The 24385-nt window shown below is 31.2% G+C and overlaps 1 protein-coding gene across 1 annotated transcript; it reads right to left on the bottom strand.

Moving 5' to 3' along the window:
* Nucleotides 1-271: 271 nt before the first annotated feature.
* LOC139490882 (24-hydroxycholesterol 7-alpha-hydroxylase-like) lies at nt 272-22488 on the bottom strand. The gene is made up of 13 exons (XM_071278003.1): nt 22266-22488; nt 19100-19235; nt 18163-18309; nt 16010-16104; nt 15624-15709; nt 14127-14214; nt 13613-13708; nt 12571-12661; nt 7137-7267; nt 6417-6512; nt 6000-6088; nt 1294-1384; nt 272-523 (listed from the first exon to the last, which is right to left on the bottom strand). The coding sequence occupies exons 1-13, from the start codon at nt 22458-22460 to the stop codon at nt 452-454; spliced, it is 1413 nt and encodes a 470-aa protein (XP_071134104.1). The 5' UTR covers nt 22461-22488; the 3' UTR covers nt 272-451.
* Nucleotides 22489-24385: the final 1897 nt, after the last annotated feature.

Genomic DNA, 24385 nt, shown 5'->3' with positions numbered 1-24385 from the left:
TCACATTTTGAAGGATCAAGAGAACCATTTAGCAATAAAAAATGGTTCCATATTTTGGATTTGTCTGATTATCGTACTTATCTGTGGTTTTGATGTATGAAAAAAAATAAGTCACTAGCAATAATAAATTAATGATGGAAAGAAGGTCTAATAGACTGAAGGACAGAACAAAAAAAACATTATACTCTCTGCGACTTGATTGCACGGAATATAATAATGCCTCTTAACACATTGAATAAAGATGAAAACTATATTTATGAATCATTAAATAAAAACATGAGTATTTTTATTAATATCATTCATTGCATCATTTATAACAATTCTAATAAAAAATGTTATTTCACTATAATATTTTCACTGCTAAATTTCAAATATCTCCACAAAATTACAATAGCTCCTATTACTAATTTCCCCTGAGTAATTTATTTTAATCTAATAATGACTATAGCTCCTATTTCCTTAATCTATATTCCACAGGACAGGGCTCTGCTGGTTGTTGTGTTCCAACTAAATGTTTCTTGCTCTGAAATGATATATAAAAAAATAATTAACAGAGTTAGATGAGCTTTATATTTATAATACACTGCTTTGATATTGATCAAGGAAAATACTATTAAATTGAAATATTTTTCAATTCATTTATCAACAAAAAATATTTTGTTTTGTTTCAACAGATGCCCACCTTGTAGGTATACCGCAAATTCATAATTTTTTTCCCATTTATAAAGGGACATAACTCAAGAACAGTCAAAGTGATACCACCAAAATCAAATTGATCTGTGTTTGGTGGTAATTAGCATTGCATGTACATTTTATAATGTTTGGTAGTGGCAAACTTAAGTAAGGGAACAATTTCAGGACATACAGATTGACAAGGTTAAAACATAATGCCCCATTCTCCTAGAATCTTGGGTATAACATAAAAAATGATTATATATATTTTCTTTCTGGTTTTGTTTTTATAAGGAAGGTACCCCATCTGAATCAGTCCCTGTATTTCTAAACTGTATACTATTAACTCAGGGTAAACTCTTTATCACACAAAATATCTTTCGGAAGTCCTTAATTTGACTGAAAGAGACTATGTAGATATTACACATAAATCAATCCTTTTTTTCATTAATTAACTTATTCCAAAGTTTCACTAAAGCTTAACATTGGCATAAATATAAACAATCAGGAAATTGCTTGAAAAAATATAAAATAAGGCAACTGACTGTTTATATACTATGCACTGTCTCCTTACTGCAGGGTGATTTTATTTATTAATGTATTATTTTACTTAGAACTTACAGGTTCTGGAATTGAATTAATAAGGAGTTTACAATCAAACATCTGTAAAAACATAGCAACATACATCTGAATTTCTAAAATAGCATACCACCTAAAATAGAACAGAAAAACATAAATATAGATAGCACACAACCTAAATTACTTAAAAGGAAATTCCGTAATTTTTTACTTATCATCTAATTATGTTCATCTTAACATAAAAAACACATTTGCAAAGTTTTAAATTTATATTCCTTCTAATAACGGAGAAAATCAAGTATTTGTAACTTTTTTGGTTGACCTTCTTGAGTGGGTTGTGACGTTTTAGCCCGATGTGTTGAATTCTGGGAAAAAATAAAATCTGTTAAACTCTTATAGCTTATCGACAATTTACGTAAATAAAAGTGCACAGATGACGGATGGTCGTAGTTATTAACCACAATATAAGAATGAACGAAAATAAATATGCGTGTACTGTTTTGTATTGATTGAAAAAAACTTCATATATGAAATTATTGAAAAAAACTTCATATATGAAATTATCTAAATGTAAATATTTTCGAATTAATTTCATAAATTTTTGTTGAGATTTCTTCATAAAATATCTTTTGAACATTTTTACTGATATTGAACTGAAAATATTTTGTTTTATTTACCGTTTTTATTTTGATAACAATTTCAATGCAAATTATGTGTGAGCAGAGACTCTGAGTGTGTTTATTATTTTGTAATGTCGTATATTTCTCGGTTTGAGGTCAATTCGTTTACCTTGGAGCAATATAGCCACAGGTGTGAGTTCAAGCATACACTGGTATAAATGTTGTTATTTGGAAAGGATAAATAGAAAGAGTACGCCATATTTAATATACTAAGATTAAATACACAATGAGAATAAAGATACAATGATTAAATTAAGTAAATTGATTGAAAATAAAATTCAGATTCTTAATTCCGAAAGTGTATAAAACTAAAATGACACAATTTTTGATTACTTACTTTGCGGCAAATGGCGTAAAGATTCAAATATGAAGTAAAAAATTGTACTTTTAATCTTTAATTAAAAATAAATGTTATATTTCCCAATTTGATAGGGAGATATCATTGTACATCTGTTTAATATACTTTACCGGAATTTCTTAACTTGTATTTTAATCTGGTGATGTTTAAATGCTAACAATCGTAGTTTTAAAGTTTTTGATTGAAAAAAAATACAACATACAACACACATGATTTTTTTAAGTTCTTTTTAACATTTCATTCTTACATAATTGAATTCATTTGACAATCATTTACACGAATTATTTCTGAAAAGAATACCAGTTATCGTTTATTTCATTAATGGATATACATATATACAATATAAATCTAAGCTAATACATGATTTTGTTTGAGGATTTTTTAACAAGTTTTTTTTTTCTATGATAATATTTTTGCAATGGTGAACAGGATAGCCGCCATTAATCCAAATTAGTAATACAATAGGTGTAATAAAATGCATATCTTAGGTATGTTTAACTTCTATTGACGATTTTAGAATAGTTCATCCCTACATCGTTGTTCTTGCCTCAAACAATCTTTACTAGTATACAAGTAAGTTTCCTGACGTATAAGCGCCATTGAGGATGAGCTCCAGAGAAAGCAGAGTAGTAGCGTTTCGTTAGTTTGTTTGTTTGGAAAAAAGAGGATGTGCAACCACTTGTACAGATAAACGGCGGAATCACCATACAAGCTTTTATAGTCAACACTATCAGAAAGAGTTCCCATTGTTGGACCGAAAATATGAAGGCTTCAAAGAATAAACAAGTGACATGTCTGCCTCTGAACAGTTAGTAAACGGACTTAACAATGATCTATAAGACATCAACCGCTTGTTCTTGATATTTTAAACTGCATGCATATATACGTTTAAGAGAGTGACAATTTCTTGTGTCTGACGAAAACTAAATGCCTGCATAGTTATATCTTGCTATACCTATATATTGGTTTGGTAGGTGATCACTCAAAATCGTTATTTAAAAATCCTGTTTGTGAGATGAAGATTCACTTCAACACCGAATTTCGTCTATATAATTCACAAGTGTATACCACGGTGAAGCTCCGACGGTACATTACTCCCATTTTGTTTGGGTGTACACCATCGATGTTTACAGCAATATTAAAGAATAAGATGATGATGGTAGAAAGAACTATGAGCGTCATGTGGCAAATATTACATGTATATTGGACCATGAGTTGTCAATCTGTATGAAAATATTTGCAATACAACCATATGGAGAAGGAATGTTTACATGCTATACTCTAGCTCGGTAAACGGACAGAATGTCACAGGACATAAAGTCACAAATTTGTGTCATTATACTTGAAAAATGAAGATTTATTTAATTATGCAAAAGATATATTTCTTGGCACCATAAACTCATGATAAAGCCATTTAAGTGTCAAGTCACTTTGTTTTTTTAACAGTTATTTGATCATCTTTGATATTTTTTTGATATACTTTGTTTACAAAGTTGGTTTATATACAATAGTTCAAGAAAAATACAAAAATATTTTTGTAGAAATAAGCAGTTTTTATTCTAAGAAAATAATCTGAAAAAATGAATTGTGACTTTTTGTCCTGTGACTTTCTGTCCTACATTCTCTAGCTCGTACTAGTATTACAGGGTTCTTGTGTCGTTTAACTCAGACACACATCTTTTTACCAACGATGTTTAAAAAAAAGACAGAACCAATTTTAATGTCATCTTTCCCTATTTTTGAATATAACTATAAGTCTGTTAATATTAACTGGCAAGAATACCCCTAAAGGGGACAAGCAGTTTATTCTTTCTGTTATTGAATACCAAGAAAGAAAATAAATCCCGAAATTAATTTTAAACTTTGATTTTCCTGGAAAATATTCACATCCCTTGGGAATAATTAGTGTCCGCCCAGTGGCATATATATAACATGCATGTCGGAAAAGGAAATTTGGCATAAAGTGCTTTCAGAACCATGTTCACATTATTATTTACATTATACCCAACAATTGTGATGATGACGAATTTCTTCCTTTGTTCGAGAACAATCTTATTGAAATATAAATCTGTGATTTTACTAATTCCATTACTCCGATAAACCAAAACAAGTTGATATCAACCTGTATTTAATTCAAATTGGTTCTCTTTTTCTTCGTCTTCTTTTGGTATACAATAGTCCATCGACATCCGATGATAACATACTGTTGGCATACGTATAGACTAGTCTATTTACAAAACTTTTACCCCAAATTAAAGAAAATGTATGTTACGTATAAACGAGTGGTCGACAAGTGCGTACTTTTTTGTTAAATCAATATTTCTGGTATGTTTCAAAATGTCCTTCACTATCAATGACTATTGACAACGAGTTTAATTTTACTTACATTTCCCCAAATTTACCCTTGGAAAAAATGTGTAAATAGATCTTTATTTTACCAAATCTTTTTTGGGGAATTACTTAGATTTTAATAAATAATATTCTTAACACCAGACAAGCTAATGACTAGTATATCACTATCGGACACGCAAGACAGGGATGTATATTATACACCTGATAGTTCAAAATGCAAATTCTTTTATGGTTGACAGTAGGGTATTGGTTTTGCTCATTATTGAAGGCTGTATGATGACTTATATAGTTGCTTAAATTCATGTCATGTGAACTCTGTTGGATATTTGTCTTATTGGTTACCCTACTAGGTCAAGGAGTATAAAGGGGAGAAATCTCTCATAAAGTTGAGGACAGGGCAAATCAGTATTTATTTTACTTTTCAGTTAAAATTGAAAAAAAAATATAATACAATATCATTTGCTTTTAAAATTCCCTAAGTGAAAGATATCTTTTAGCAACAGTTTACCTACATAAGTTATGTGTTTTCAATTACTATTCATTGACATACATCTAGATCTATTTCATTCATGATAAAAAATCAAAGAGCAGAATGCTCTGAGGGATACGATTGAGTTTCAAATTAATCAATGAAGCGGGGAATCCAGAGAAACCACTCAATCTGATACCCCTTGAAATCAAGAAAACTATACGCATGCGCATTAATACATAAACAAACCAGCGACTTGCGATTTGGAACAAAAACGTTTATTAAATGATATGATGAATGGTTCTCCATTTCTTTATGAGAGTACAGTATCAAATATCAGTTTCATAACAGTAAAATATAGAAAAACTCCACTTCAGTTCTTATATGACAGAAATAGAATTATCGGAATTCAGAGAACTCTCGCATTTATCAAAACTGGGGATTTCCCTCTGACGTGTTTCTAAATAGACAATCATAAGAATCTGAGATGTTGCTGAATGTTTAGAATAAAACGGTTGACGTGAGGGAATGCAGCCCTGAGTCAACGGTAAAAGTCTACAGATTGCTTAAAAGCAATCGTATCCGACAAAAATTGCCTACCCATTTTTCCCTCCTTTGAAGCAAGTGTTTTCTGCTTACACACAAACCAAAGCTACAAATATATAACAACAGGTAGAGCATGTTCTGCTTGTCACTTGCTATAAATTTGAAAAAACAGCAATAAAAGCAGCATGTTTTTACTTTGGGTTGCCTACATGTAGGGATTTTGTCATGAATTGACACACTTTCCTCTCATTCTGACACTAACAGTATAAGAGTAAATCATAGCTACAAATTGTTTACCTTCAAAAACAAAAATGTTGTACATACACTGTTATGTGTTACCTACCTCCCTGGACATTGATATCTGCCCCCACCAAAGGCTACAAATCCATCTAAAAATACATTCTTATCTATGTCTGCTTCCTTCCATCTTTCCTAGAAAATGAAAATGATTTTTTTGTTTAAAAATAGATAAAAAAATATTTCGTCAGATTAAATTGATCGATTGATTGATCTATGATTAACACCAAATGGCATTTTGAGAATACTTATTCTTTCATAAACTAATCCTCATCTCTTTAGTTTGTGACAAATTTGTCAAATATTACATATGATTGAAATTTTGATAATTGAAATTGACAGGTTTCAAATCGTTTTTGTTTGTAAATATGTATTTTTTTCACATTAAATATATGCTATGCACACATTTTCACTACAATGCTGATAAGTCATGATGGCATAATTTCAATAGCTTTATACTCACTGGTTTGTACATCGAGGGATCTGGGAAATATTTTTCATTTCTATGTGCCCAAAATGGAGATAACATTAACATGTCTCCCTCTGGGATCTCCATATCCTACAAGGTAAAAGTAAGTAATGGTAATATTAGAAGTGGCATATCAATATATATCATGCTTTACAAAATAGTAATATTCAAGAGTTTTCAGCTGCACATAAGGTAATGACATTTATAAGGAAGTTAACTTGCAAACATGTTTTCTTTGTAAGCTTGATTATTCTGTCATGGTTTTAATGTCAAAATAACAATATTGTACTATGTATATTTTTATATTGTAACATGCAGAAATCAAAAGTGCAAAATAGTAAAAACAAGTGTGCAATATAGAAAGATTTTAATATAGAGATTACAAAGTGTACAATATAGAGATTACAAGGATTACAAAGTGTACAATATAGAGATTACAAAGTGTACAATATAGAGATTACAAAGTGTACAATACAGAGATCATAAAGTGTTCAATATAGAGATTATAAATTGCAATAAAGAGATTACAAAGTGTACAATGTTAATTTTACAAAGTGTACAAAATAAAGTAGTTATCAAAGGTACCAGGATTACAAAATAAAGAATACAAAGTGTACAAAATTAATATTACAAAGTGTACAGCATAGTGATTACAAAGCTGTGTCTCCATTTCTAGTACCAGATAATATTATCAACAGATCATGTATTACTCACCCTTATCGTAAAGGATTTTATAACCCTTCTTGTGATGATACCAGTAGGTCTCAGTCTAATGGACTCTAATACACACCATTTTAGATATTGTAATTTTTTCAGACCTTCTTCTGTTATAGTTGGACACTGACCTAAAGAGATGAATATAAAAATGCCATGATTATATAAATCTGTAATCCTTTAAATATCAATATCTAACTTAATTATCTTTTTCACACTATTGTATACAGGAGCAATTCTTTGGGGTTTCATTTTTCATTCAATATGAAGTTGTGATTTAAGTTAATCAACTGAAAATAAATTTTGGTAAATCACTAAGTAAAATGTACATTTAAAAAGAAATTTATCACTTATAATTTAACAATATGTCAATATTGAATGATTGTTCTCACCATGTAAAAAGATTTTTTTTGTTTAGCAATTTCAACAGTTTCATAAACTCAGTCACATGAAAGGCCCAATATTTCTGTTGTTCTTTTGGATAAGAGAGATGGGGAGGGGCAAGTGTGAATACAATGCAAACCGAGTTCTATTTCTTCTCTTAATCAATATGAACTGCCTGATGTACAGTTTAAGGTAGCAATACACAGTTAGAAGTTTAGTTTCGCATTATGGCCCCTGTGAATTTTTTAAATATGAAAGTTTTTGTACAATAAAATTGATTTTTAGATAATTGAAGAATAATATAGCCTTCTTAGTGGGTTTATATGAACATTAAGATTGTTTTTAACATGTTTTATAGGCCATTTATATGATTGACAGTCCGTATTTTCCTATCCGTACCGTTCATAGGTCCATACATTATTGTAGTGTTTATCAACAAAGATTTTGCGCTCGATCTTTTCAATTCAATTTTATGGAAAAACGAGCAGATAAGCATATGATTTTTTTGGGACCACTTGATAGATATAAACCTATGGATTCAGGAAAGGTATTACTGTAATTGATTGAAATTTTCCTTTAGACCAAATTTTGGAGACTTTTGTGACATGTTCACCCCCCTTTTTTGCCATATTTTGATCTAAGAAATGCAGATTGTTGCCATGGTTACACCCAAGAGGGATTATATTTCACCCTTATGACCATTAGAAATCAAATCTATGGAAGATTCTCTTTCTATAAGTATATACATGCATAACACACATATAAAGCCTTCTTTGTTAGACAGGAGGGGAAAGAGGGTGTTTAAAAATTATGAGTGTCAATTTTAAGTTTTTTTCCTAACTGTGTATTGCTACCTTAAGGTTGAAATACCTGGGAGCATTAACACACCACTAGAAATTATAAATCTAAGCATTTATATAAAACTAATTTGTATTCTCTTCTTTCAAGGTACTAAACATTTAAAGAATTTAAGATTTCTAGCCAATGTAGTGTTTTCTCCATCAATCTAACTATTCAGAACCATACAAATTTTGTAATTACATGTATAATATTAAGTATAAACTATTTACGAAGAAGCCAGGATCGAAGATGACTTATTGAATACTCAGGATGTATGAGGAAGGTGCTAGTCTAGCGTAGTAAAACTTCTATTAGTGAAAGGTGATCAATGAAGCTAATTGCATAACTGATGGTTCATTCTTAAAGGGAAACTTCGCAAAAAAATTAAAAATTGATATTATGTTCATTCTGTATAAAAATGTTCAAATTCATAGATATTAAAGTTTTATTCCGCTACATAAGCGATCACCATCGATTTTAAATTTAGAGTATCAATTCTCCGAGATCCGCCATCTTGTCTTCTTTCCCGATGAATAAAAACGATATGTCTATAAACCACAAAGAAACAAAACTACAGTAACCGATGTAGTCGATATCTTGTCAATCGTACGGTTGTTTAATACGACTAACTAACTTGATACGGAAAATATTCTTACTTTTTTTAAATTACCATGGTCTGTTGTTTTTAAACTGTTGATATTGGAATTAGGTGAAAAGTCAAAGGTGAAATCATAAATAAGTGTTCCGTGAAAATTGTTTTCGAAAATCTAATTTGTTCATAATTCTTTAAAGTAATAAACTTTTTTCAAATATATTTTGATCTTCCCTTATCTGATCACCAGCATGGCTAAAGGTATTACTTCCAAAGGTATTGTGAGGGGTGTGAGGTGACACGTCCAGGTATTCAAGCGATTTCCTGTCGGGCTTGCAAGTTCATGCATCGTTTCACTTCTGCAGGTATTGATCAGTGTACACGGCTGATAACTTATAACTTATAACTTTCCATTTTGAACTATCAGATGTATAATATACAACTCTGTCTTACTTGTCATTACTAAACTCAAACGCTTGTTTATAAATAACATTTCTGGTGTAAAGAATATAATTCATAATATATAAATAATACCCAAAAAATAAGATTTGATGAAATTAAAATCTATTTAAATATTTTTTCCAAGGGTGAATTTGGGAAAATGTAATATATAGTCATTGTCAATAGTGAAGGACAGATTGGAACAGACCAGAAATATTGATTTAAAAAAATGTACGCACTTGCCGACGATTCGTTTATACGACTGGATATAAAGTTACGGAACTATAGCGCAATTTAAAATATATACGTGTATACATTGAACATAAGAAAAAAACATATATTTTGAATAAATAGGGGTAAAAGTGTTGTAAATAGACTAGCCAACGTATGCCAACAGTATGTAATCATCGAATGTCGATAGACTACAGTTGTATATCAAAAGAAGAAGAGAACCAATTTGATTTAAATACAGGTCGATGTATAACTTTTGCTTTGGTTCATTGAAGCTGTGGACCTAGGAAAATCACAGATTTATATTTCAATAAGATTGTTCTCAAACAAAGGAAGGAATTCGTCATCACAATTGTTATATATGCCACTGGACGAACACTAATTATCCCCAGGGGATGTGAATATTTTGCTGGGAAACTTTTGAGTATCAAAGTTTCAAATTAATTTCGGGATTTATTTTCTTTCTTGGTATTCAATAACCGAAAAAAGAATAAATTACTTGTTCGCTAAATAGGGATATTCTTGTCAGATAAAAGAATTTTAGTTATATTTAAAAAATAGGGAAATATGACATTAAATTGGTTCTGTCTTTTGTTAAACATCGTTAAAACGATGTGTGTCTAAGGTGAACGCCACAAGAACCCTGTAATACTAGTACGAGAGTATAGCATGTAAACATTCCTTCTCAATAATATGGTTGTATTGGAAAACTTTTCATACAGATTGACAACTCATTGTCCGATATGCATGTAATATTTGCCACATGACGCCCATAGTTCTTTCTACCATCTTCACCTTATTCCTTGATATTGCTGTAAACATCGATGGTTCACACCCAAACAAAATGGGAGTAATGAACCTTCAGAGCTTCTCCGTGTTATACACTTGTGAAATATATAGACGAAATTTCTGTATTGAAATGAATCTACATCTCACAAACAGGATTTTCAAATAACGATTTTGAGTAATCACCTTACAAACCAATATAAACGTATGGCAAGATATAACCATGAAGGAATTTAGTTTTTGTCAGAACTCATCACTATATCATAAACGTATACGTATATATATGCATACAGTTTCAAATATCAAGAACAAGCGTTCGATGTCGATAGTCTGTTCTCTAACTGTTCAGAGTTAGACATGTCACTTGTTCATTCTTGGAAGCCTTCATATTCCCCGTCTAACGATGGGAACTCTTTCTGATTGTGTTGACTATAAATGCTTGTATGGTAATTCTGTCGTTTATCTGTACAAGCGGTTGCATTTCCTCTCCTTTCCCAACAAACAAACGAACGAAACGCAACTAGTCTGATTTCTCTGGAGCTCATCCTCAATGGCTCTTATACGTCAGGAAACTTACATGTAAACTAATAATGATTGTTTCATGAACAACGATGTATGAACGAACTATTATAAATTCGTCAATATCTGTAATGCATGACTAAAGTATAACTTTTATTACAACTACTGTATTACTTATTTGGATTAATGACGGCTATCATGTTCAACATTGCACAACTATTATCATAGAATTTAAAAAAAAAATCCTCAAAAATCCTCAAAAGATATAATGCCTTAGCTTAGATAATTAGTATTCTTTTCACAAAAAGTTCGTGTAAATGATTGTCAAATGAATTTAATTATGTAAGAATAAAATGTTAAAAAGAAACTAAAAAAAAATTATGCATGTTGTATGTTGTATTTTTTTGTCAATTAAAAACTTTAAAATTGCAATAGTTTTATTAGCATTTAAACACAGCCAGATTTGAATACAAGTTAAGAAATTCCGGTAAAGTCAATGATATCAAACAGATGTACAATGGTATATCAAATTGGGTAATATTGCATTTAGTTTTTATTAAAGATTAAAACTACTATTTTTTGCTTCATATTTGAATCTTTACGCCAATTGCCGCTAAGAAAGTAATCAAAAATTGTTTCCTTTTATTTTTATACACTTTCGGAATTACGAATCTGAATTTTATTTTCAATTAATTTACACAATTTAATTATTGTATCTTTATTCTCATCGTGTATTTAATCTTAGTGTATTAACATCATGACAGCATATACTCTAATCCTTTCTATTTATCCTTTCCAAATAACAACATTTATACCTGTGTACGCTTGAACTCACACCTGCGGCTAAATAGCTACAAGGTAAACGAATTGACCTCAAGCCGAGAAATATACAGTGACCTTTACAAAATAATATACACACTCTGCTCACACATTAGTTGCATTGAAATGATTATCAAAACAATAACGGTAAATAGAACTGAAATATTTTCAGTTCAATATCAGTAAAAATGTTCAATAAATATTTTATGAAAAAAATCTCAACAATAATTAATTAAATTTATTCAAAAACATTTACTAGAGATAATTTTATAGGAGTTTAATTCAATCAATACAAAACGGTATATATATGCATATTCACTTTCGTTCATTCTTATATTGTGGTTTATAACTTCGACCATTCGTCAGCTGTGCGCTTTTAATTACGTATATTGTCGATAAGCTTTAAGAGTTAAACAGATTTTATTTTTTCCCAGAATTCAATAAATCGGGCTAATACGTCACGACCCACTCGAGAATTCAACCAAAAAAGTTACAAATACTTGATTTTCTCCGTTATTAGAAGGAATATAAATTTAAAACTTTGCAAATGTGTTTTTTATGTTAAGATGAACATAATTAGATGATAAGTAAAAAATCGCGGAATTTCCCTTTAAATCATTTATTAGTCTCAATTACTTGCTACTGTTAAATGTCTAGCCTATTTAGGTGCTAAAATGCAAGCCACACATTTTTAAAAAGTGATTGAAATGCATTATAAGTGATTATAAGCAGATAGAAAAGCCTGCAAGTATCAAAAGAAACTCAAATGTGCTTGTAACAAAAGACTTTGATAGAACATTATGAATTTGTTCCTTGTCCTACCATTTTGTCCAAATACATTAGTCAATTCTGTTTTCACTTTTTGTAGTACTTTTTCATCATGCAAAATAAATGCTAGTGTCCAAAATGTTATCTGTTAAAATATGTGAAAAATATATATGATGATGGCGATCTTGATAGATCTGCTGGTGTTTGAATTGTAGTAAATCTATTGGTAAAATGTTACTGTGAAAGTATGTTAAATTGTGGAAACCAGATTTTGTGACTTGTGAAAAAAAGAATAAAATCTACAAAAATACTGAACTCCTAGGAAAATTTAAAACCGAAAGTCCCTAATCAAATGATGAAACACATCAAATGAATGGACAACAACTGTCATATTCCTGACTTGGTACAGGCATCATCAAATGTAGAAAATGGTGGATTGAACCTGGTTTTATAGCGCTAAACCTCTCACTTGTAAGACAGTCACATCAAATTTCGTTATTTTTATAACGAATTTCGCTACTTCAAGGATGATTTTTAAATTCATACTAAAACACTGCACATTAGAAATGCATTGAGTATATAGATTTCACTGGGTAGTATTTTTTGTTTTAATAAATTTCCTGCATGAAAACTGGTAACAAAAGAATAAATCTTCTTTCATAGTGAAATTTAAGGTATACAATAAATACTTGACTAGTATTAATTTGATTCTGTAAGGCCAATAAGTTGACAAAGCAAATAAATTTTAAGATTAAAATAAGTTACTTACAATATTAGAAATTATAATATGTTATGGGTATATTCTATGTGCAGAAACAAAAAAATAAATGCATTTCATAAAAGTATAGTTGTAACCTAAAATAAATAAATAAATAGTGCTATTTTTGCTAGCAACATTTCATATATGTATGAATAAACCAGATAATTTTAAATGAAAAGAAGACACCACTGTAATCTAGAACAAATCTACAAATACATTATTTACTGGGTTTATTTTTGTGGTTCTCTGTGAGAATTGGCTTATTTAAGTTTCAAATCAAACCCATAAATTAAAGATACATAGACACAATGTGTTTTGGCAGCATGTCATACTTACTGGTATAGCATTGGCCAGAGATGCCCATAATAACAACAGGCTATAGTTAGGTTTATACTGGTCCTGGACTAAGTTTAACAGAGAATGTAGCAAAGTCTGAAAAATAGATCAGGATACTGAACAGAAAGTCATTTGAATAAATGGACAAAAAAATATATTTTTCGATGAAAATTTCTAAGAATGATGCAAGAACAGAAACCCTGTTTGTGTGTGATGTTGTAGTGAACACCTTACCTAATCACAATTTTTATAGACTAGGGACAATTTAGAGCTTGACATATCATAAACTGTAAACCGACTTATTTTCATTGATACTTTATATGGCTTTTCACCATTTGTAGCCCATTTTGTCATATTTTTCTACTGGCATAAGTCTGTAAATTAGTTGGTTTACAGTAGTCACTTTTCTTTTGTTGTAGATTAATGTTGAAATCCAGATGTCATTTGGTTATTGTGTCGTTGGGTTGCTGTCTTGGTGACATGTAAATAAGATATCTTTCTATTAATACTTTACCTCATCATCATCTGACTTCTTATTTATTGTCTTTGGAACAACTTTACTGAACAGGTCTATCAAATACTTCTTAGCTGATGACCAATCTCTGAAAAATTGATTTGCTGCATAAATTATCAATAATATATAAGTGCATAACTCATGATAAAGCTCAGAGTTCACGAAAAGTGTCAGTCCTCAGGTTTTACCACCAAAATTTTGCATAGGACTGACACAATTTCAGTATTTTTCAATAGATTAATAGTGAGGACAAGCAGATTTTCTTCAAGGACCACCAGGGGAAAAAAAGATTTTGCGAACTCTGAAAGCTCCTGAAATATATATATTTTTCAAGGCTTTTAAAAAAGCAGAGAGAACTGCAACGCTTGCCAAGCCTGTTCTACCTATATCTATGTAGGAACAATACAATATATATCCAAGGCCTGGCAATGTACAGTTCTTCCTTTCAAATTGTAATTTTCATTAGAAAGTAAAATGAAATGGACACCAATAAATTTTTTAATTAAAAAAATAATTTTTTTAATTTCCTGTATATAGGTTCAACTACTTACTTTTAAAAATTTACAAACAATTGAAACTTATTAAACCTCATTGTTAACATTGATTTAAGAAATAACAAGAATGTGTCCCCAGTACACGGATGCCTCATCCGCACTATCATTTTCTATGTTCAGTGGACCGTGAAAATGGGAAAAAATCTCTAATTTGGCATTAAAATTAGAAAGATCATATCATAGGGAACATGTATAATAAGTTTCAAGTTGATTGGACTTCAACTTCATCAAAAACTACCTCTACCAAAAACTTTAACCTGAAGCGGGACAGACAGATGGACGAACAAACGGACGAAAGAACGAATGGACGCACAGAACAGAAAACATAATGCCCATAGATAAGGCTTAATAAATGGAGCATAAAAACAATATTGCCATCAGCATTTTTATTTTCCGCAATGTATTTATTAATATTGGGAACATGTTTTTATGTTTACAAAAATATTTAAATTATTTTAGCATAACAATAAGTCACCTTAACAAAGTTAAGAGTTTAAAGTTCTTTGTATGATAGCACGGACTGGTAATTCGCGGTAAAAGTTAACATTGAAAATACATTTTCATAGCTTGACCATTAGAAGCTCAGTCTTAGTGCAGTGAAGTCCCCCCTCCCCCCTTGTGTACATGTTTTGTATAAGTTTTTAATATTGTAAACGCATTATATTTTTTCTGCAGATGTTAAAAAGAACATTATGAAAGTATGTTTTTGTGATATGAAAGCTTCTATTTCATTATTTTTCATTGTAGATATGTTTGTAAGACTTGTATGCTGCAGCGGTCTTAGTGTGCTGGCAAAGTGATTTGAGGACAGTTGAATTATTTGATAATAAACTTTGCTGCACTCGTCTAGGCGAGCTGTTCCCATGGATATGTGTTTGAGTTTTTGTTCATAAATACTTTATTTGCGTTTGAGGGCACGAAGTTAAACACATATCATACTTACTTCAGAAAAACAGATGGAATTCTGGCTCCATATTCAAACTGTTCATCAAACATAACAAACATTTCTTCTAGTTTCTCAAATTCTTTCTAGAAAATAGTGAAAATCAAATTTATGATCAAATTAGTGATGTTAAACTCAACAGATTACAATGGAATTATTCTTATATGATTTGTAAATATTTGAATGTTAAGGGAACACAGCTTAATCCATGAAAATTATAAGCTAGCTGTGTGTGCTCCAAAACTAGAGGTATCGACATGGAGAAGAAGAAGTTTGCAAGTAATCAATTATTTGCAAGAAAGTATTGCACGCTTTAATTTCTATTTATAATCTGAGATTTATAACTTTTTTAATTTATGTTAATCACAACTATAAGCAATAAATACCTCAGAATTAACTGGTAAAACATTTTTACCAAATAGGTTATTGATAACTGCAGCATACATAGACTTCCTCACCAAGTGATGCAAGTCTCCCTTACCTGTAAGATTAAACATAACCAGTATTGAAAACTACACGTGTTGTGGATTAATTAAATTTCATCAGTACCAATTTTCATGGATTAGGGAAAAATTGAACTTAACATCTCATTATTAGGAAATTGTGTGCTACTTAACTAAGTAAACTTTCTTATCACATTAGAAATGCATTAATATAGAGTAGAGTTCATACTTAATAGATATAGGAAGATGTGGTATGAGTGCCAATGAGCCCACTGATAATCTTCACTACAAAGGTATCCTTATTAGTGAATGGAATCCATTTTAATGTACCAATTATTGTCACTTGGATTGTGATTAAATAGTTGACACAACATAGGTTTCTGACACAGAATGAATGTGGTCTAAGAACTTAAACTTAAAAACTTAAAAATTTTAAATTGGACATTTACCTATTATGGTCCAATATCCAAAATCTAAATACATGGTTAGATTCAGCATATCAAAGAACCCCAAGAATTCAATTTTTGATGAAATCAAATAAAGTTCAATTTTGGACCCTTTAGACCTCAATGTGGACCAATTTGATAACCGGGCCCAAATATAAAAAATCTAAATACATGGTTAGATTCAGCATATATCAAAGAACCTCATATATTCAATTTTTGTTGATATCAAACAAAGTTTAATTTTGGACCACGATTTGGACCAACTTGAAAACTGGCCCCATAAGCAAAAATCTTAATACATGTTTAGATTCAGCATATCAAAGAACCCCAAGGATTCAATTTTTGTTGAAATCAAACAAAGTTTAATTTTGGACCCCCATTTAGACCAACTTGAAAACTGGGCCCATAATAAAAAATATAAGTACATGTTTAGAATCAGCATATCAAAGAACCCCAAGAATTCAATTTTTGTTAAAATCAAACTAAGTTTAAGTTTGGACCCTTTGGACCTTAATGTAGACCAATTTGAAAACAGGACCAAAAATTAAGTATCTACAAACACAGTTAGATTTGGCATATCAAAGAACCCCAATTATTCAATTTTTGATGAAATCAAACAAAGTTTAATCTTGGACCCTTTGGGCCCCTAATTCCTAAACTCTTGGGACCAAAACTCCCAAAATCAATCCCAATCTTCCTTTTATGGTCATAAACCTTGTGTTTAAATTACATAGATTTCTATTTACTTATACTAAAGTTATGGTACGAAAACCAAGAAAAATGCTGATTTGGGCCCCTTTTTGGCCCCTTATTCCTAAACTGTTGGGACCAAAACTCCCAAAATCAATCCCAACCTTCCTTTTGTGTTCATAAACCTTGTGTTTAAATTTCATAGATTTCTATTTACTTATACTGAAGTTATTGTGCGAAAAACCAAGAAAAATGCTTATTTGGGCCCTTTTTTGGCCCCTTATTCCTAAACTGTTGGGACCAAAACTTCCAAAATCAACCCCAACCTTCCTTTTGTGGTCATAAACCTTGTATTTAAATTTCATAGATTTCTATTTACTTTAACTAAAGTTATAGTGCGAAAACCAATGGGTCTTCGGACGACGATGACGTCGACAACGTCATACCAATATACGACCGCAAAATTTTTTTTTGCTGTCGTATAATAAGTAGGGTTGGTAGGTCGGCAAGTTTTTTTTGTTTTTTGTAGATTTTTACTTTGGATTATCAAAAAGATTCCAGTATTATACACGCCCCTACCGGAAGTTTGCCATTTTCACATGTGTTTGGTTGTAAAATAATCAGTCATGTTAGGTTTTTAGTTGATTTCGTTGCATTCTGTTATGTATTGTTGCATTTTAGCCATAACAGATACATCTGATGGAAATTCAGATGACAGAAATCTATGAATTTAATTATTGAATTCACAATCCTCAAGATTTGATCGTTTGAAAATTTATTTTTCAGAAATGAAAAAAAAAGTTCTAGGGTCGGTAGGGTATTAACTGGAACCATACATATTTTTTTTATTTGGCCTAATTGAAATTAAGACTAATATCTCCACAAAGTGTTTTTAATTAAAAATAAATGTTTAAATATAGGTAACATATTGTGACTTTCAAGTTAATGACAACCGATTACCTTGCTTTCCAAGCTGTGTTAACTGGTCCCTGAATTCATCACATAGTTTGTCAGAAAAGTAAATTAACCTGGATGAAGCAAGACTTCCTTTAACCATGTCATGAATCTTTGTGTGGTACTTGAAAAATGATGTTTTACTAACAGATGCTGAAATTTATAAAAAAATCATTATCTTTAAATACATCTGCAATATATAATCAGGAAAATCACACGTTTTCTCCAGTCTGATCATTATTTACACTATGTATCCAGAAATTCACATGAACAGGATGGAATTTTTTTTTATCAATTTAAGACCATTGTAGTTCAAATTAGACTAAATAAGTCAGCAGAAATAGGATTAATTTTTGTAGTCTCAGTTTTTTTTTGCAAGCAAGTTCTAGTTGTTCAGTGTCTTAAAAGTTTCCTACTTTAGTATTTCATTGCATTCAATGTTAAATTCACCAAGTTCTGACATTCATAGCCATTTTATCTTAAGTTTCCATAAAGTGACAATTAATTCCTATCAAAGCAATAACTTATATGGAAGTATGCTGGAAAATTCAAGACCTTTTTTTTGTATATAAGGGCACATTGAATCTTGAAAATCAGGAAGTAGAAAAACTAGGTTCTACTTAATTGTTTTATAATAATAACTAGACATGAACTATATGGTCTTGTATTCTTATTAGTTTGCTCACTTTTTGTCTTACCTTGATTTTATATGGAGATATTCTCAATTTTGTCACTTTTCTACCTAAATTGCCAAATGCAAAACCTAATGGTGGGCATTTAAGGCATGAACAATATCGCAGATAGGGTAAACCTAAACACAAGTTGATTAATTGGCCTTACTATATACAATTGTTTATACTTCACTTCAGGTGGCCTATATTTTTGTGTTAAAATTTGGATTTCTATATGACTCTGTGCTATTGCTTCTGCAAGTTATACATACCAACATTTAACACAGGGTCTTGAACAGCCTTCTGAAAGTCAACAAATGGTGATTGAAAGAAATGTTGGAAATCTTCTGCATCAGTAATAAAAGTCAGACGTTCCCCTGCTACATACAGAGTGAAGATTCTCCCAAGCTGCAACAAATACAGATTTTAAATTTTTTAAAAACACTATTGAATGTATGCAGTTGTCTTTATATGTTTTTATTATTTGTGTAATAAATTGCTACATGTTCATTGTGTCCTTTTCTGCAAAAGAAGCAGATTGGCAAATTTTGATTATGATCATTTTATCATGGTTTGATCAAAATAGGCTAGAAAAATTTCAACCTTGTTTTATTTCTGTTCTTTATATACTTTTAAAACATAATTATATTGGAACAAGGATTACTATACAAATCCTTGATTGGAACAAGCATTCTGTAAGTATTGCATGGAAATATATAGTCCTTTATTGGTTGAAAATTCAATGTAATGGAATGAAATTCTAACTTGATCTATAACTTGTCAAATCTTTAAAAAAAATTGTTATTCCCCTTGGAACAGAAATCTAGTAATTAATAAGTATTTCATAAAAAAAATAATTCTAGGGAAAGGGCTTTAACTGAACAAGGAGAAAAGCTAAAATTAAGAAAATTGACCTTGACCTGTAACTTCCCATGATAAAACAATACACCAAATATCAAATCAATATCTTCAAGCATGAAGAAAATGTCGTCCAAATAATTATGATGTCTGGCAAGGCTATTTTAATTTTTTTCTGGGATGCCGTAGGAAGGCGTCCCAGAAAAAAAATTTGCCTTGCCAGACTTCATAATTATTTGGACTAGAAAAAGTCTGGAAAAATGATTTGCCAGATTGACGGATGGACAGACAGACGAACAGAGTGCAAACCTAAAGGCCCCTTTGGTAGGGAACTAATAATGAATTCTTTATCAAACTGCATGTCAATGGTATTTCTTTTTAGTTTCACAGATGCACCATTTTTATAATAGCCACTAGTGTGATGCCCAAGACTAGTAAAATTTATTCAGATTAACAACTAGTCCAAATAATTACATGAACTATGACGTCTTGAAAGGCTATTTTTTTTTTTCTGGGACACTTTTATGTTCTAGGAAGCTGTCCTAGATATTAAATTAAATAGCCTTTCAAGACATCGTAATTATTTGGACTGATTATCAACATGATCAAGTATTTGCAATTCTGTTGAAAGATATACCTTTGATAAGTTCCAAACTAACTTGGTTGAATGTGATATATAAGGGGACGACCATTTGATATTCTGGGGGAGGGGGGGCGGGCAGGAGGATTTGTTTTTGATCAGTTATTTATTTTTGTAAGCTAAGAGGATAGATTATCTATTTTCTGCACTATTGAAGCAAGATTTTTCATTTTTATTAAACCAAGGGACTGATTATTTATTTTCACAACTCAGTACATATATTTATACTATTCGAAAACATACAAATTTAACTATTTGCTTTTTATAAAGATTCATGTATAGTCATGCACCAAGTCATAATGTACCATTTAATCAGAATTAATCATCATCCTCTGTAGAAAGGAATCTTCTATATGCCCAACTGCATATACAAGTATTGCATATATACACAGTTTTAAAGTTTGGTTGTAACTAAGCTCTTTTAATAGTTGTGGCAAACATGTTTAACCAAGCGTTGCAAGGCAAATTTTTTTTGAAGGGTTTAGGAACCGCTAAAGGCCCAAGAAGCTATAGAACTAATGATGCAAAATCATGCTTTCTGGGTATTCCCCAGACTCTTAATCTGAAAATGCAAGTTCTGTTTTAATAATATTTTGACAATATTCTGATCTCAAAGCAAATTGTATAGCTTCAGTGTAAGACTTCTAAGTAATTTCAGTGTAAGTTTCTATGACAACATCAAAAGACTAATATGCATGATGAAGCAAAAATGTAATTCACATAGTTAAGTCTGTGGCTTCTGGTTTTTTTTTTAAACTCATGATCAAGTTAACCCTTACCATGCGGTGACCTTCATATGACGGGCGTACCCAATTAACCGTTATTTGGCTCCAATGGCGTTCCATACTTTTAGAAGTCCACTTTATGATACTTATTTTAAAAGTTATGGATGTTCCGTCAGTCTGAGGCTATCCATATTCACGTTTCTCATGTATAAGTAGCATTTCGAGCACAAATACGGACTTGGAAAATTGAAATTGGCTAAAACTCGGTTTTCTGGAGGGGTGGGCTTCACACCTGTATCTTACACAGGAAGTTCAGAGGCATAAAACTTGCAAAAATAGTGCAAACCCACGGCCATATAACTACTGATCGTTATTATTATTGAAATACGCATAGGAAACAACTACTTCCGGTTTTGGGTCCATTTGGAGTCAAAAATCGGCAAAAATCGTGAAATTCAGTATTTTTGGTCCAAATGACCTTCTGTAGACTGCTGAACCAAGATCAGATTCACTCCGACCTAACAACTGCTGGGGTCAATTCGTTAACTAGGGTCCACTCTACATGCAGGCTACAGCTGGATACCTTTACCAGCATCCCTGGGTCTTCTTGGTCAAGAGAAAGAACGAAAAATAGGCAAAATTGACGCTTTTTGCACCTGATGACCCACTTTCGGGCAAAGGCACTCACGGTGAACACAATTTGATATGGATACAAGGGTTTGGTTTTGAAATTTCCTACATGAGGCAAATGCCTCAATGTAGTTACGGCCCTGTATTAATAAAAGTGAGGTAAATGTTCCTGAGACAATATATCTCAAGTTAAATGAAACCAATTTTCAAACATTTCAAGTTATTTAAATAATAATTATACTTTTATTATTAAAAGATTTGGGAAGTATTTCCCGATTTTTTTGTGGAAAAAAGATGAATTAACGAAGAATTTGGTGCCATCTCAAACTTTCGATTAGACCTGCTGAGTTTTTTATTTTCAATACATTGCAAGTCAGGTAATTTATTTTCAAACTACCACAGAACAAACCATTTATTTTTTTTATTATCAAGGCGGCGTTATTTATTTTCAAAATCCTCCTGCCCCCCACCCCCCATCCCACCCTCAGAATATCAAATGGTCGTCCCCTAAGTGATAGCTGGTTTTTTTTTTAGATTTAAGTGAAAGCTGGTCTTTTTAAAAATGTTTCGTATTTAGGAATATACCTCCTTCTTTTGGGCTATGAAATCAAGAGGATTTTTCCCGAATTCAAATGCACATCCCAACCATGGAAACCAGCCTTTATAAGCTGGTGGCAGAGATTTTGATTTTGAGCGGCTGACATGGTATAAATAGTATAAGATAGGCATGATCGTTGACAAAATAAGTCCAACAGTCAGACCATTCAGCTCCATAACCATTTTCACTCTTAAAGAATAGGACAACTCTAGAGAAGTTCCAAATGTCATAAAGATAAACAATTGTGAAGTGTTGATTTTATTTTCAACTATTCGAGTTCACCTGAACACGAAAGTACAAAATTCCATTATAATTTTCAAGGTTTTGGGCAAATAAATTAACTTGTAAAATTACTGTTCAAGTTCGTTTTGTTTTTGTCGTTTGATGACGTTTGCCACATACTACTTTTTATTTTCCCCTATTATATGTGAAGACAGGTACCCATTGTCCCCTTTGAATGAACTGAGAAGATTGGCAAGTATCGAAATATGTCTTGCTTCAGATCAGTTTATAATAAATTGGTTTTATCATTCTCTATCTCTCTGTTAGATTCTTTTCTCCCATCCAGTCATTTTTAGACGTGGGTTCCAACCCATGGCAAAAAAGGAGGTTCTTGAAACATTTGTACCTATTCAAAAGCATTGATCATAAAAAAGAAAGGGTTCCACAGACACACAACCCCCTTTTGGATCCGCTGCTCATCACGATAAACGTACAGAAACCGGATGTATCAATACTACGAAACGGTTGACGACAGCCATACAAATGTGAAAAGTCAGGAATATGCCGCTGTTGTTTCAGTTCGTTTGTGTTTAATGTGTTTGAGTTGTTTTTGATGTGAACTGGAAGTCTCATCATTAAAGGACCCCACTGGGCATCCTCCCTTTTCGTGGTAAAAATTTGATATTTGGAATGACTAAAGCATGACTGTAGCCCTCCATAAAGGTCAATCAGCCTCCCCTTTTAAGAAAAGTTTTGGATCCGCCTCTGCAAATTATGTATAATGCCAATTTTGAGCCATTTCTAGTTTAGTGTACTCAGTATCTGTCAAATTCATGAGTATATTGAATAATTATATATACGCATTTGAAAGGGCCGTCTTTCCGCTAATTTTTCTTTTAAAACTCTATTTTGTGTTGAAGAATATTTGGATCTTAAAGATTTTTAGATTAAAGCAATCAATCTGTAAGATTAGAATTAGCGCTCATTCATATACGTTTATGAATTTTTTTTTTTTTTTTTAGAAAAATGATGATTTAAAGCTGAGACTACTATAACACATATATATATATATATATATAGGACTCTAAAGTGCGATGGTACTCTAAAGTGCGATGGTCACGCTAAAGTGCGATGGTCTACGCTAAAGTACGATGTTGTCTCACGCTAAAGTGCGATGGTTGTTTGTTTGCTAAAGTACGATGATATATCACGCTAAAGTGCGATGGACCAATATGATAAGATCGACGGTTTAAAACATTTAAATACATGGATTTAAAAAAAAAAAAAAAATAGTCTATTTGCAAAAGCTAGAATGCTAAGGTATAACAAATGTGATAGGCTTTATGATTTATCGGTAAGCTTATATAGTGATAGTTTCTAAATTTATAAGACCGACCACATTGTCTGAATACATTAAGTAACATTTATTTGTACAAGGTGTTTAGCTTTATTCTTAAATGCGAGGAAAAGCGATATTCGTCGAGCTTTCTCTTTTCCGTAAAAAAGACATGTTATATTTTCCTGCACTGTACAAACTATGTTTTAGCCGACAATTTATAATTTACGCTGAAAAACATGAACCTTTATTTTCCTGACGTTACTTTTCAATAAAATCGAGAATATTTTAACGGGGACCGCAATGTAAACGGAATTGTAAACAATAATTTCAGTGCATCCGTTCGCTGCCAATAGAAGCAGGATCTACGATACCTATGCGTATACTATTTTCAACCTATTTAGCATCTATAAAGTAAAATGGTCGACTGCAGGACACAAGTCCTTCTTCCAGCATCCGAAATAAATCAACACAGTTGCTTCAGCCGACGAAGCACGGTTAGGTCTGAAATTAAATCATGGACATTTGGTTTAAAAGTTGTGAATCAAA

Source organism: Mytilus edulis, chromosome 10 (genome assembly GCF_963676685.1).
Source record: "Mytilus edulis chromosome 10, xbMytEdul2.2, whole genome shotgun sequence".
Taxonomy (NCBI): Eukaryota; Metazoa; Mollusca; class Bivalvia; order Mytilida; family Mytilidae; genus Mytilus; species Mytilus edulis.
Note: the sequence above shows the minus strand (reverse complement) of the source record. Positions and strands in the feature narration are given on the sequence as shown.

Excerpts from the sequence above, each read along its gene's own strand:
- LOC139490882 (XM_071278003.1), bottom strand. The coding sequence starts at position 22,460 with ATGGTTATGGAGCTGAATGGTCTGACTGTTGGACTTATTTTGTCAACG. Across the intron at positions 14,215-15,623 it reads ATTCCATCTGTTTTTCTGAA|AGATTGGTCATCAGCTAAGA; the intron begins GTAAGTATGATA and ends TCAATTTTTCAG. Across the intron at positions 7,268-12,570 it reads TAATGTATTTGGACAAAATG|GTCAGTGTCCAACTATAACA; the intron begins GTAGGACAAGGA and ends TCATCTCTTTAG.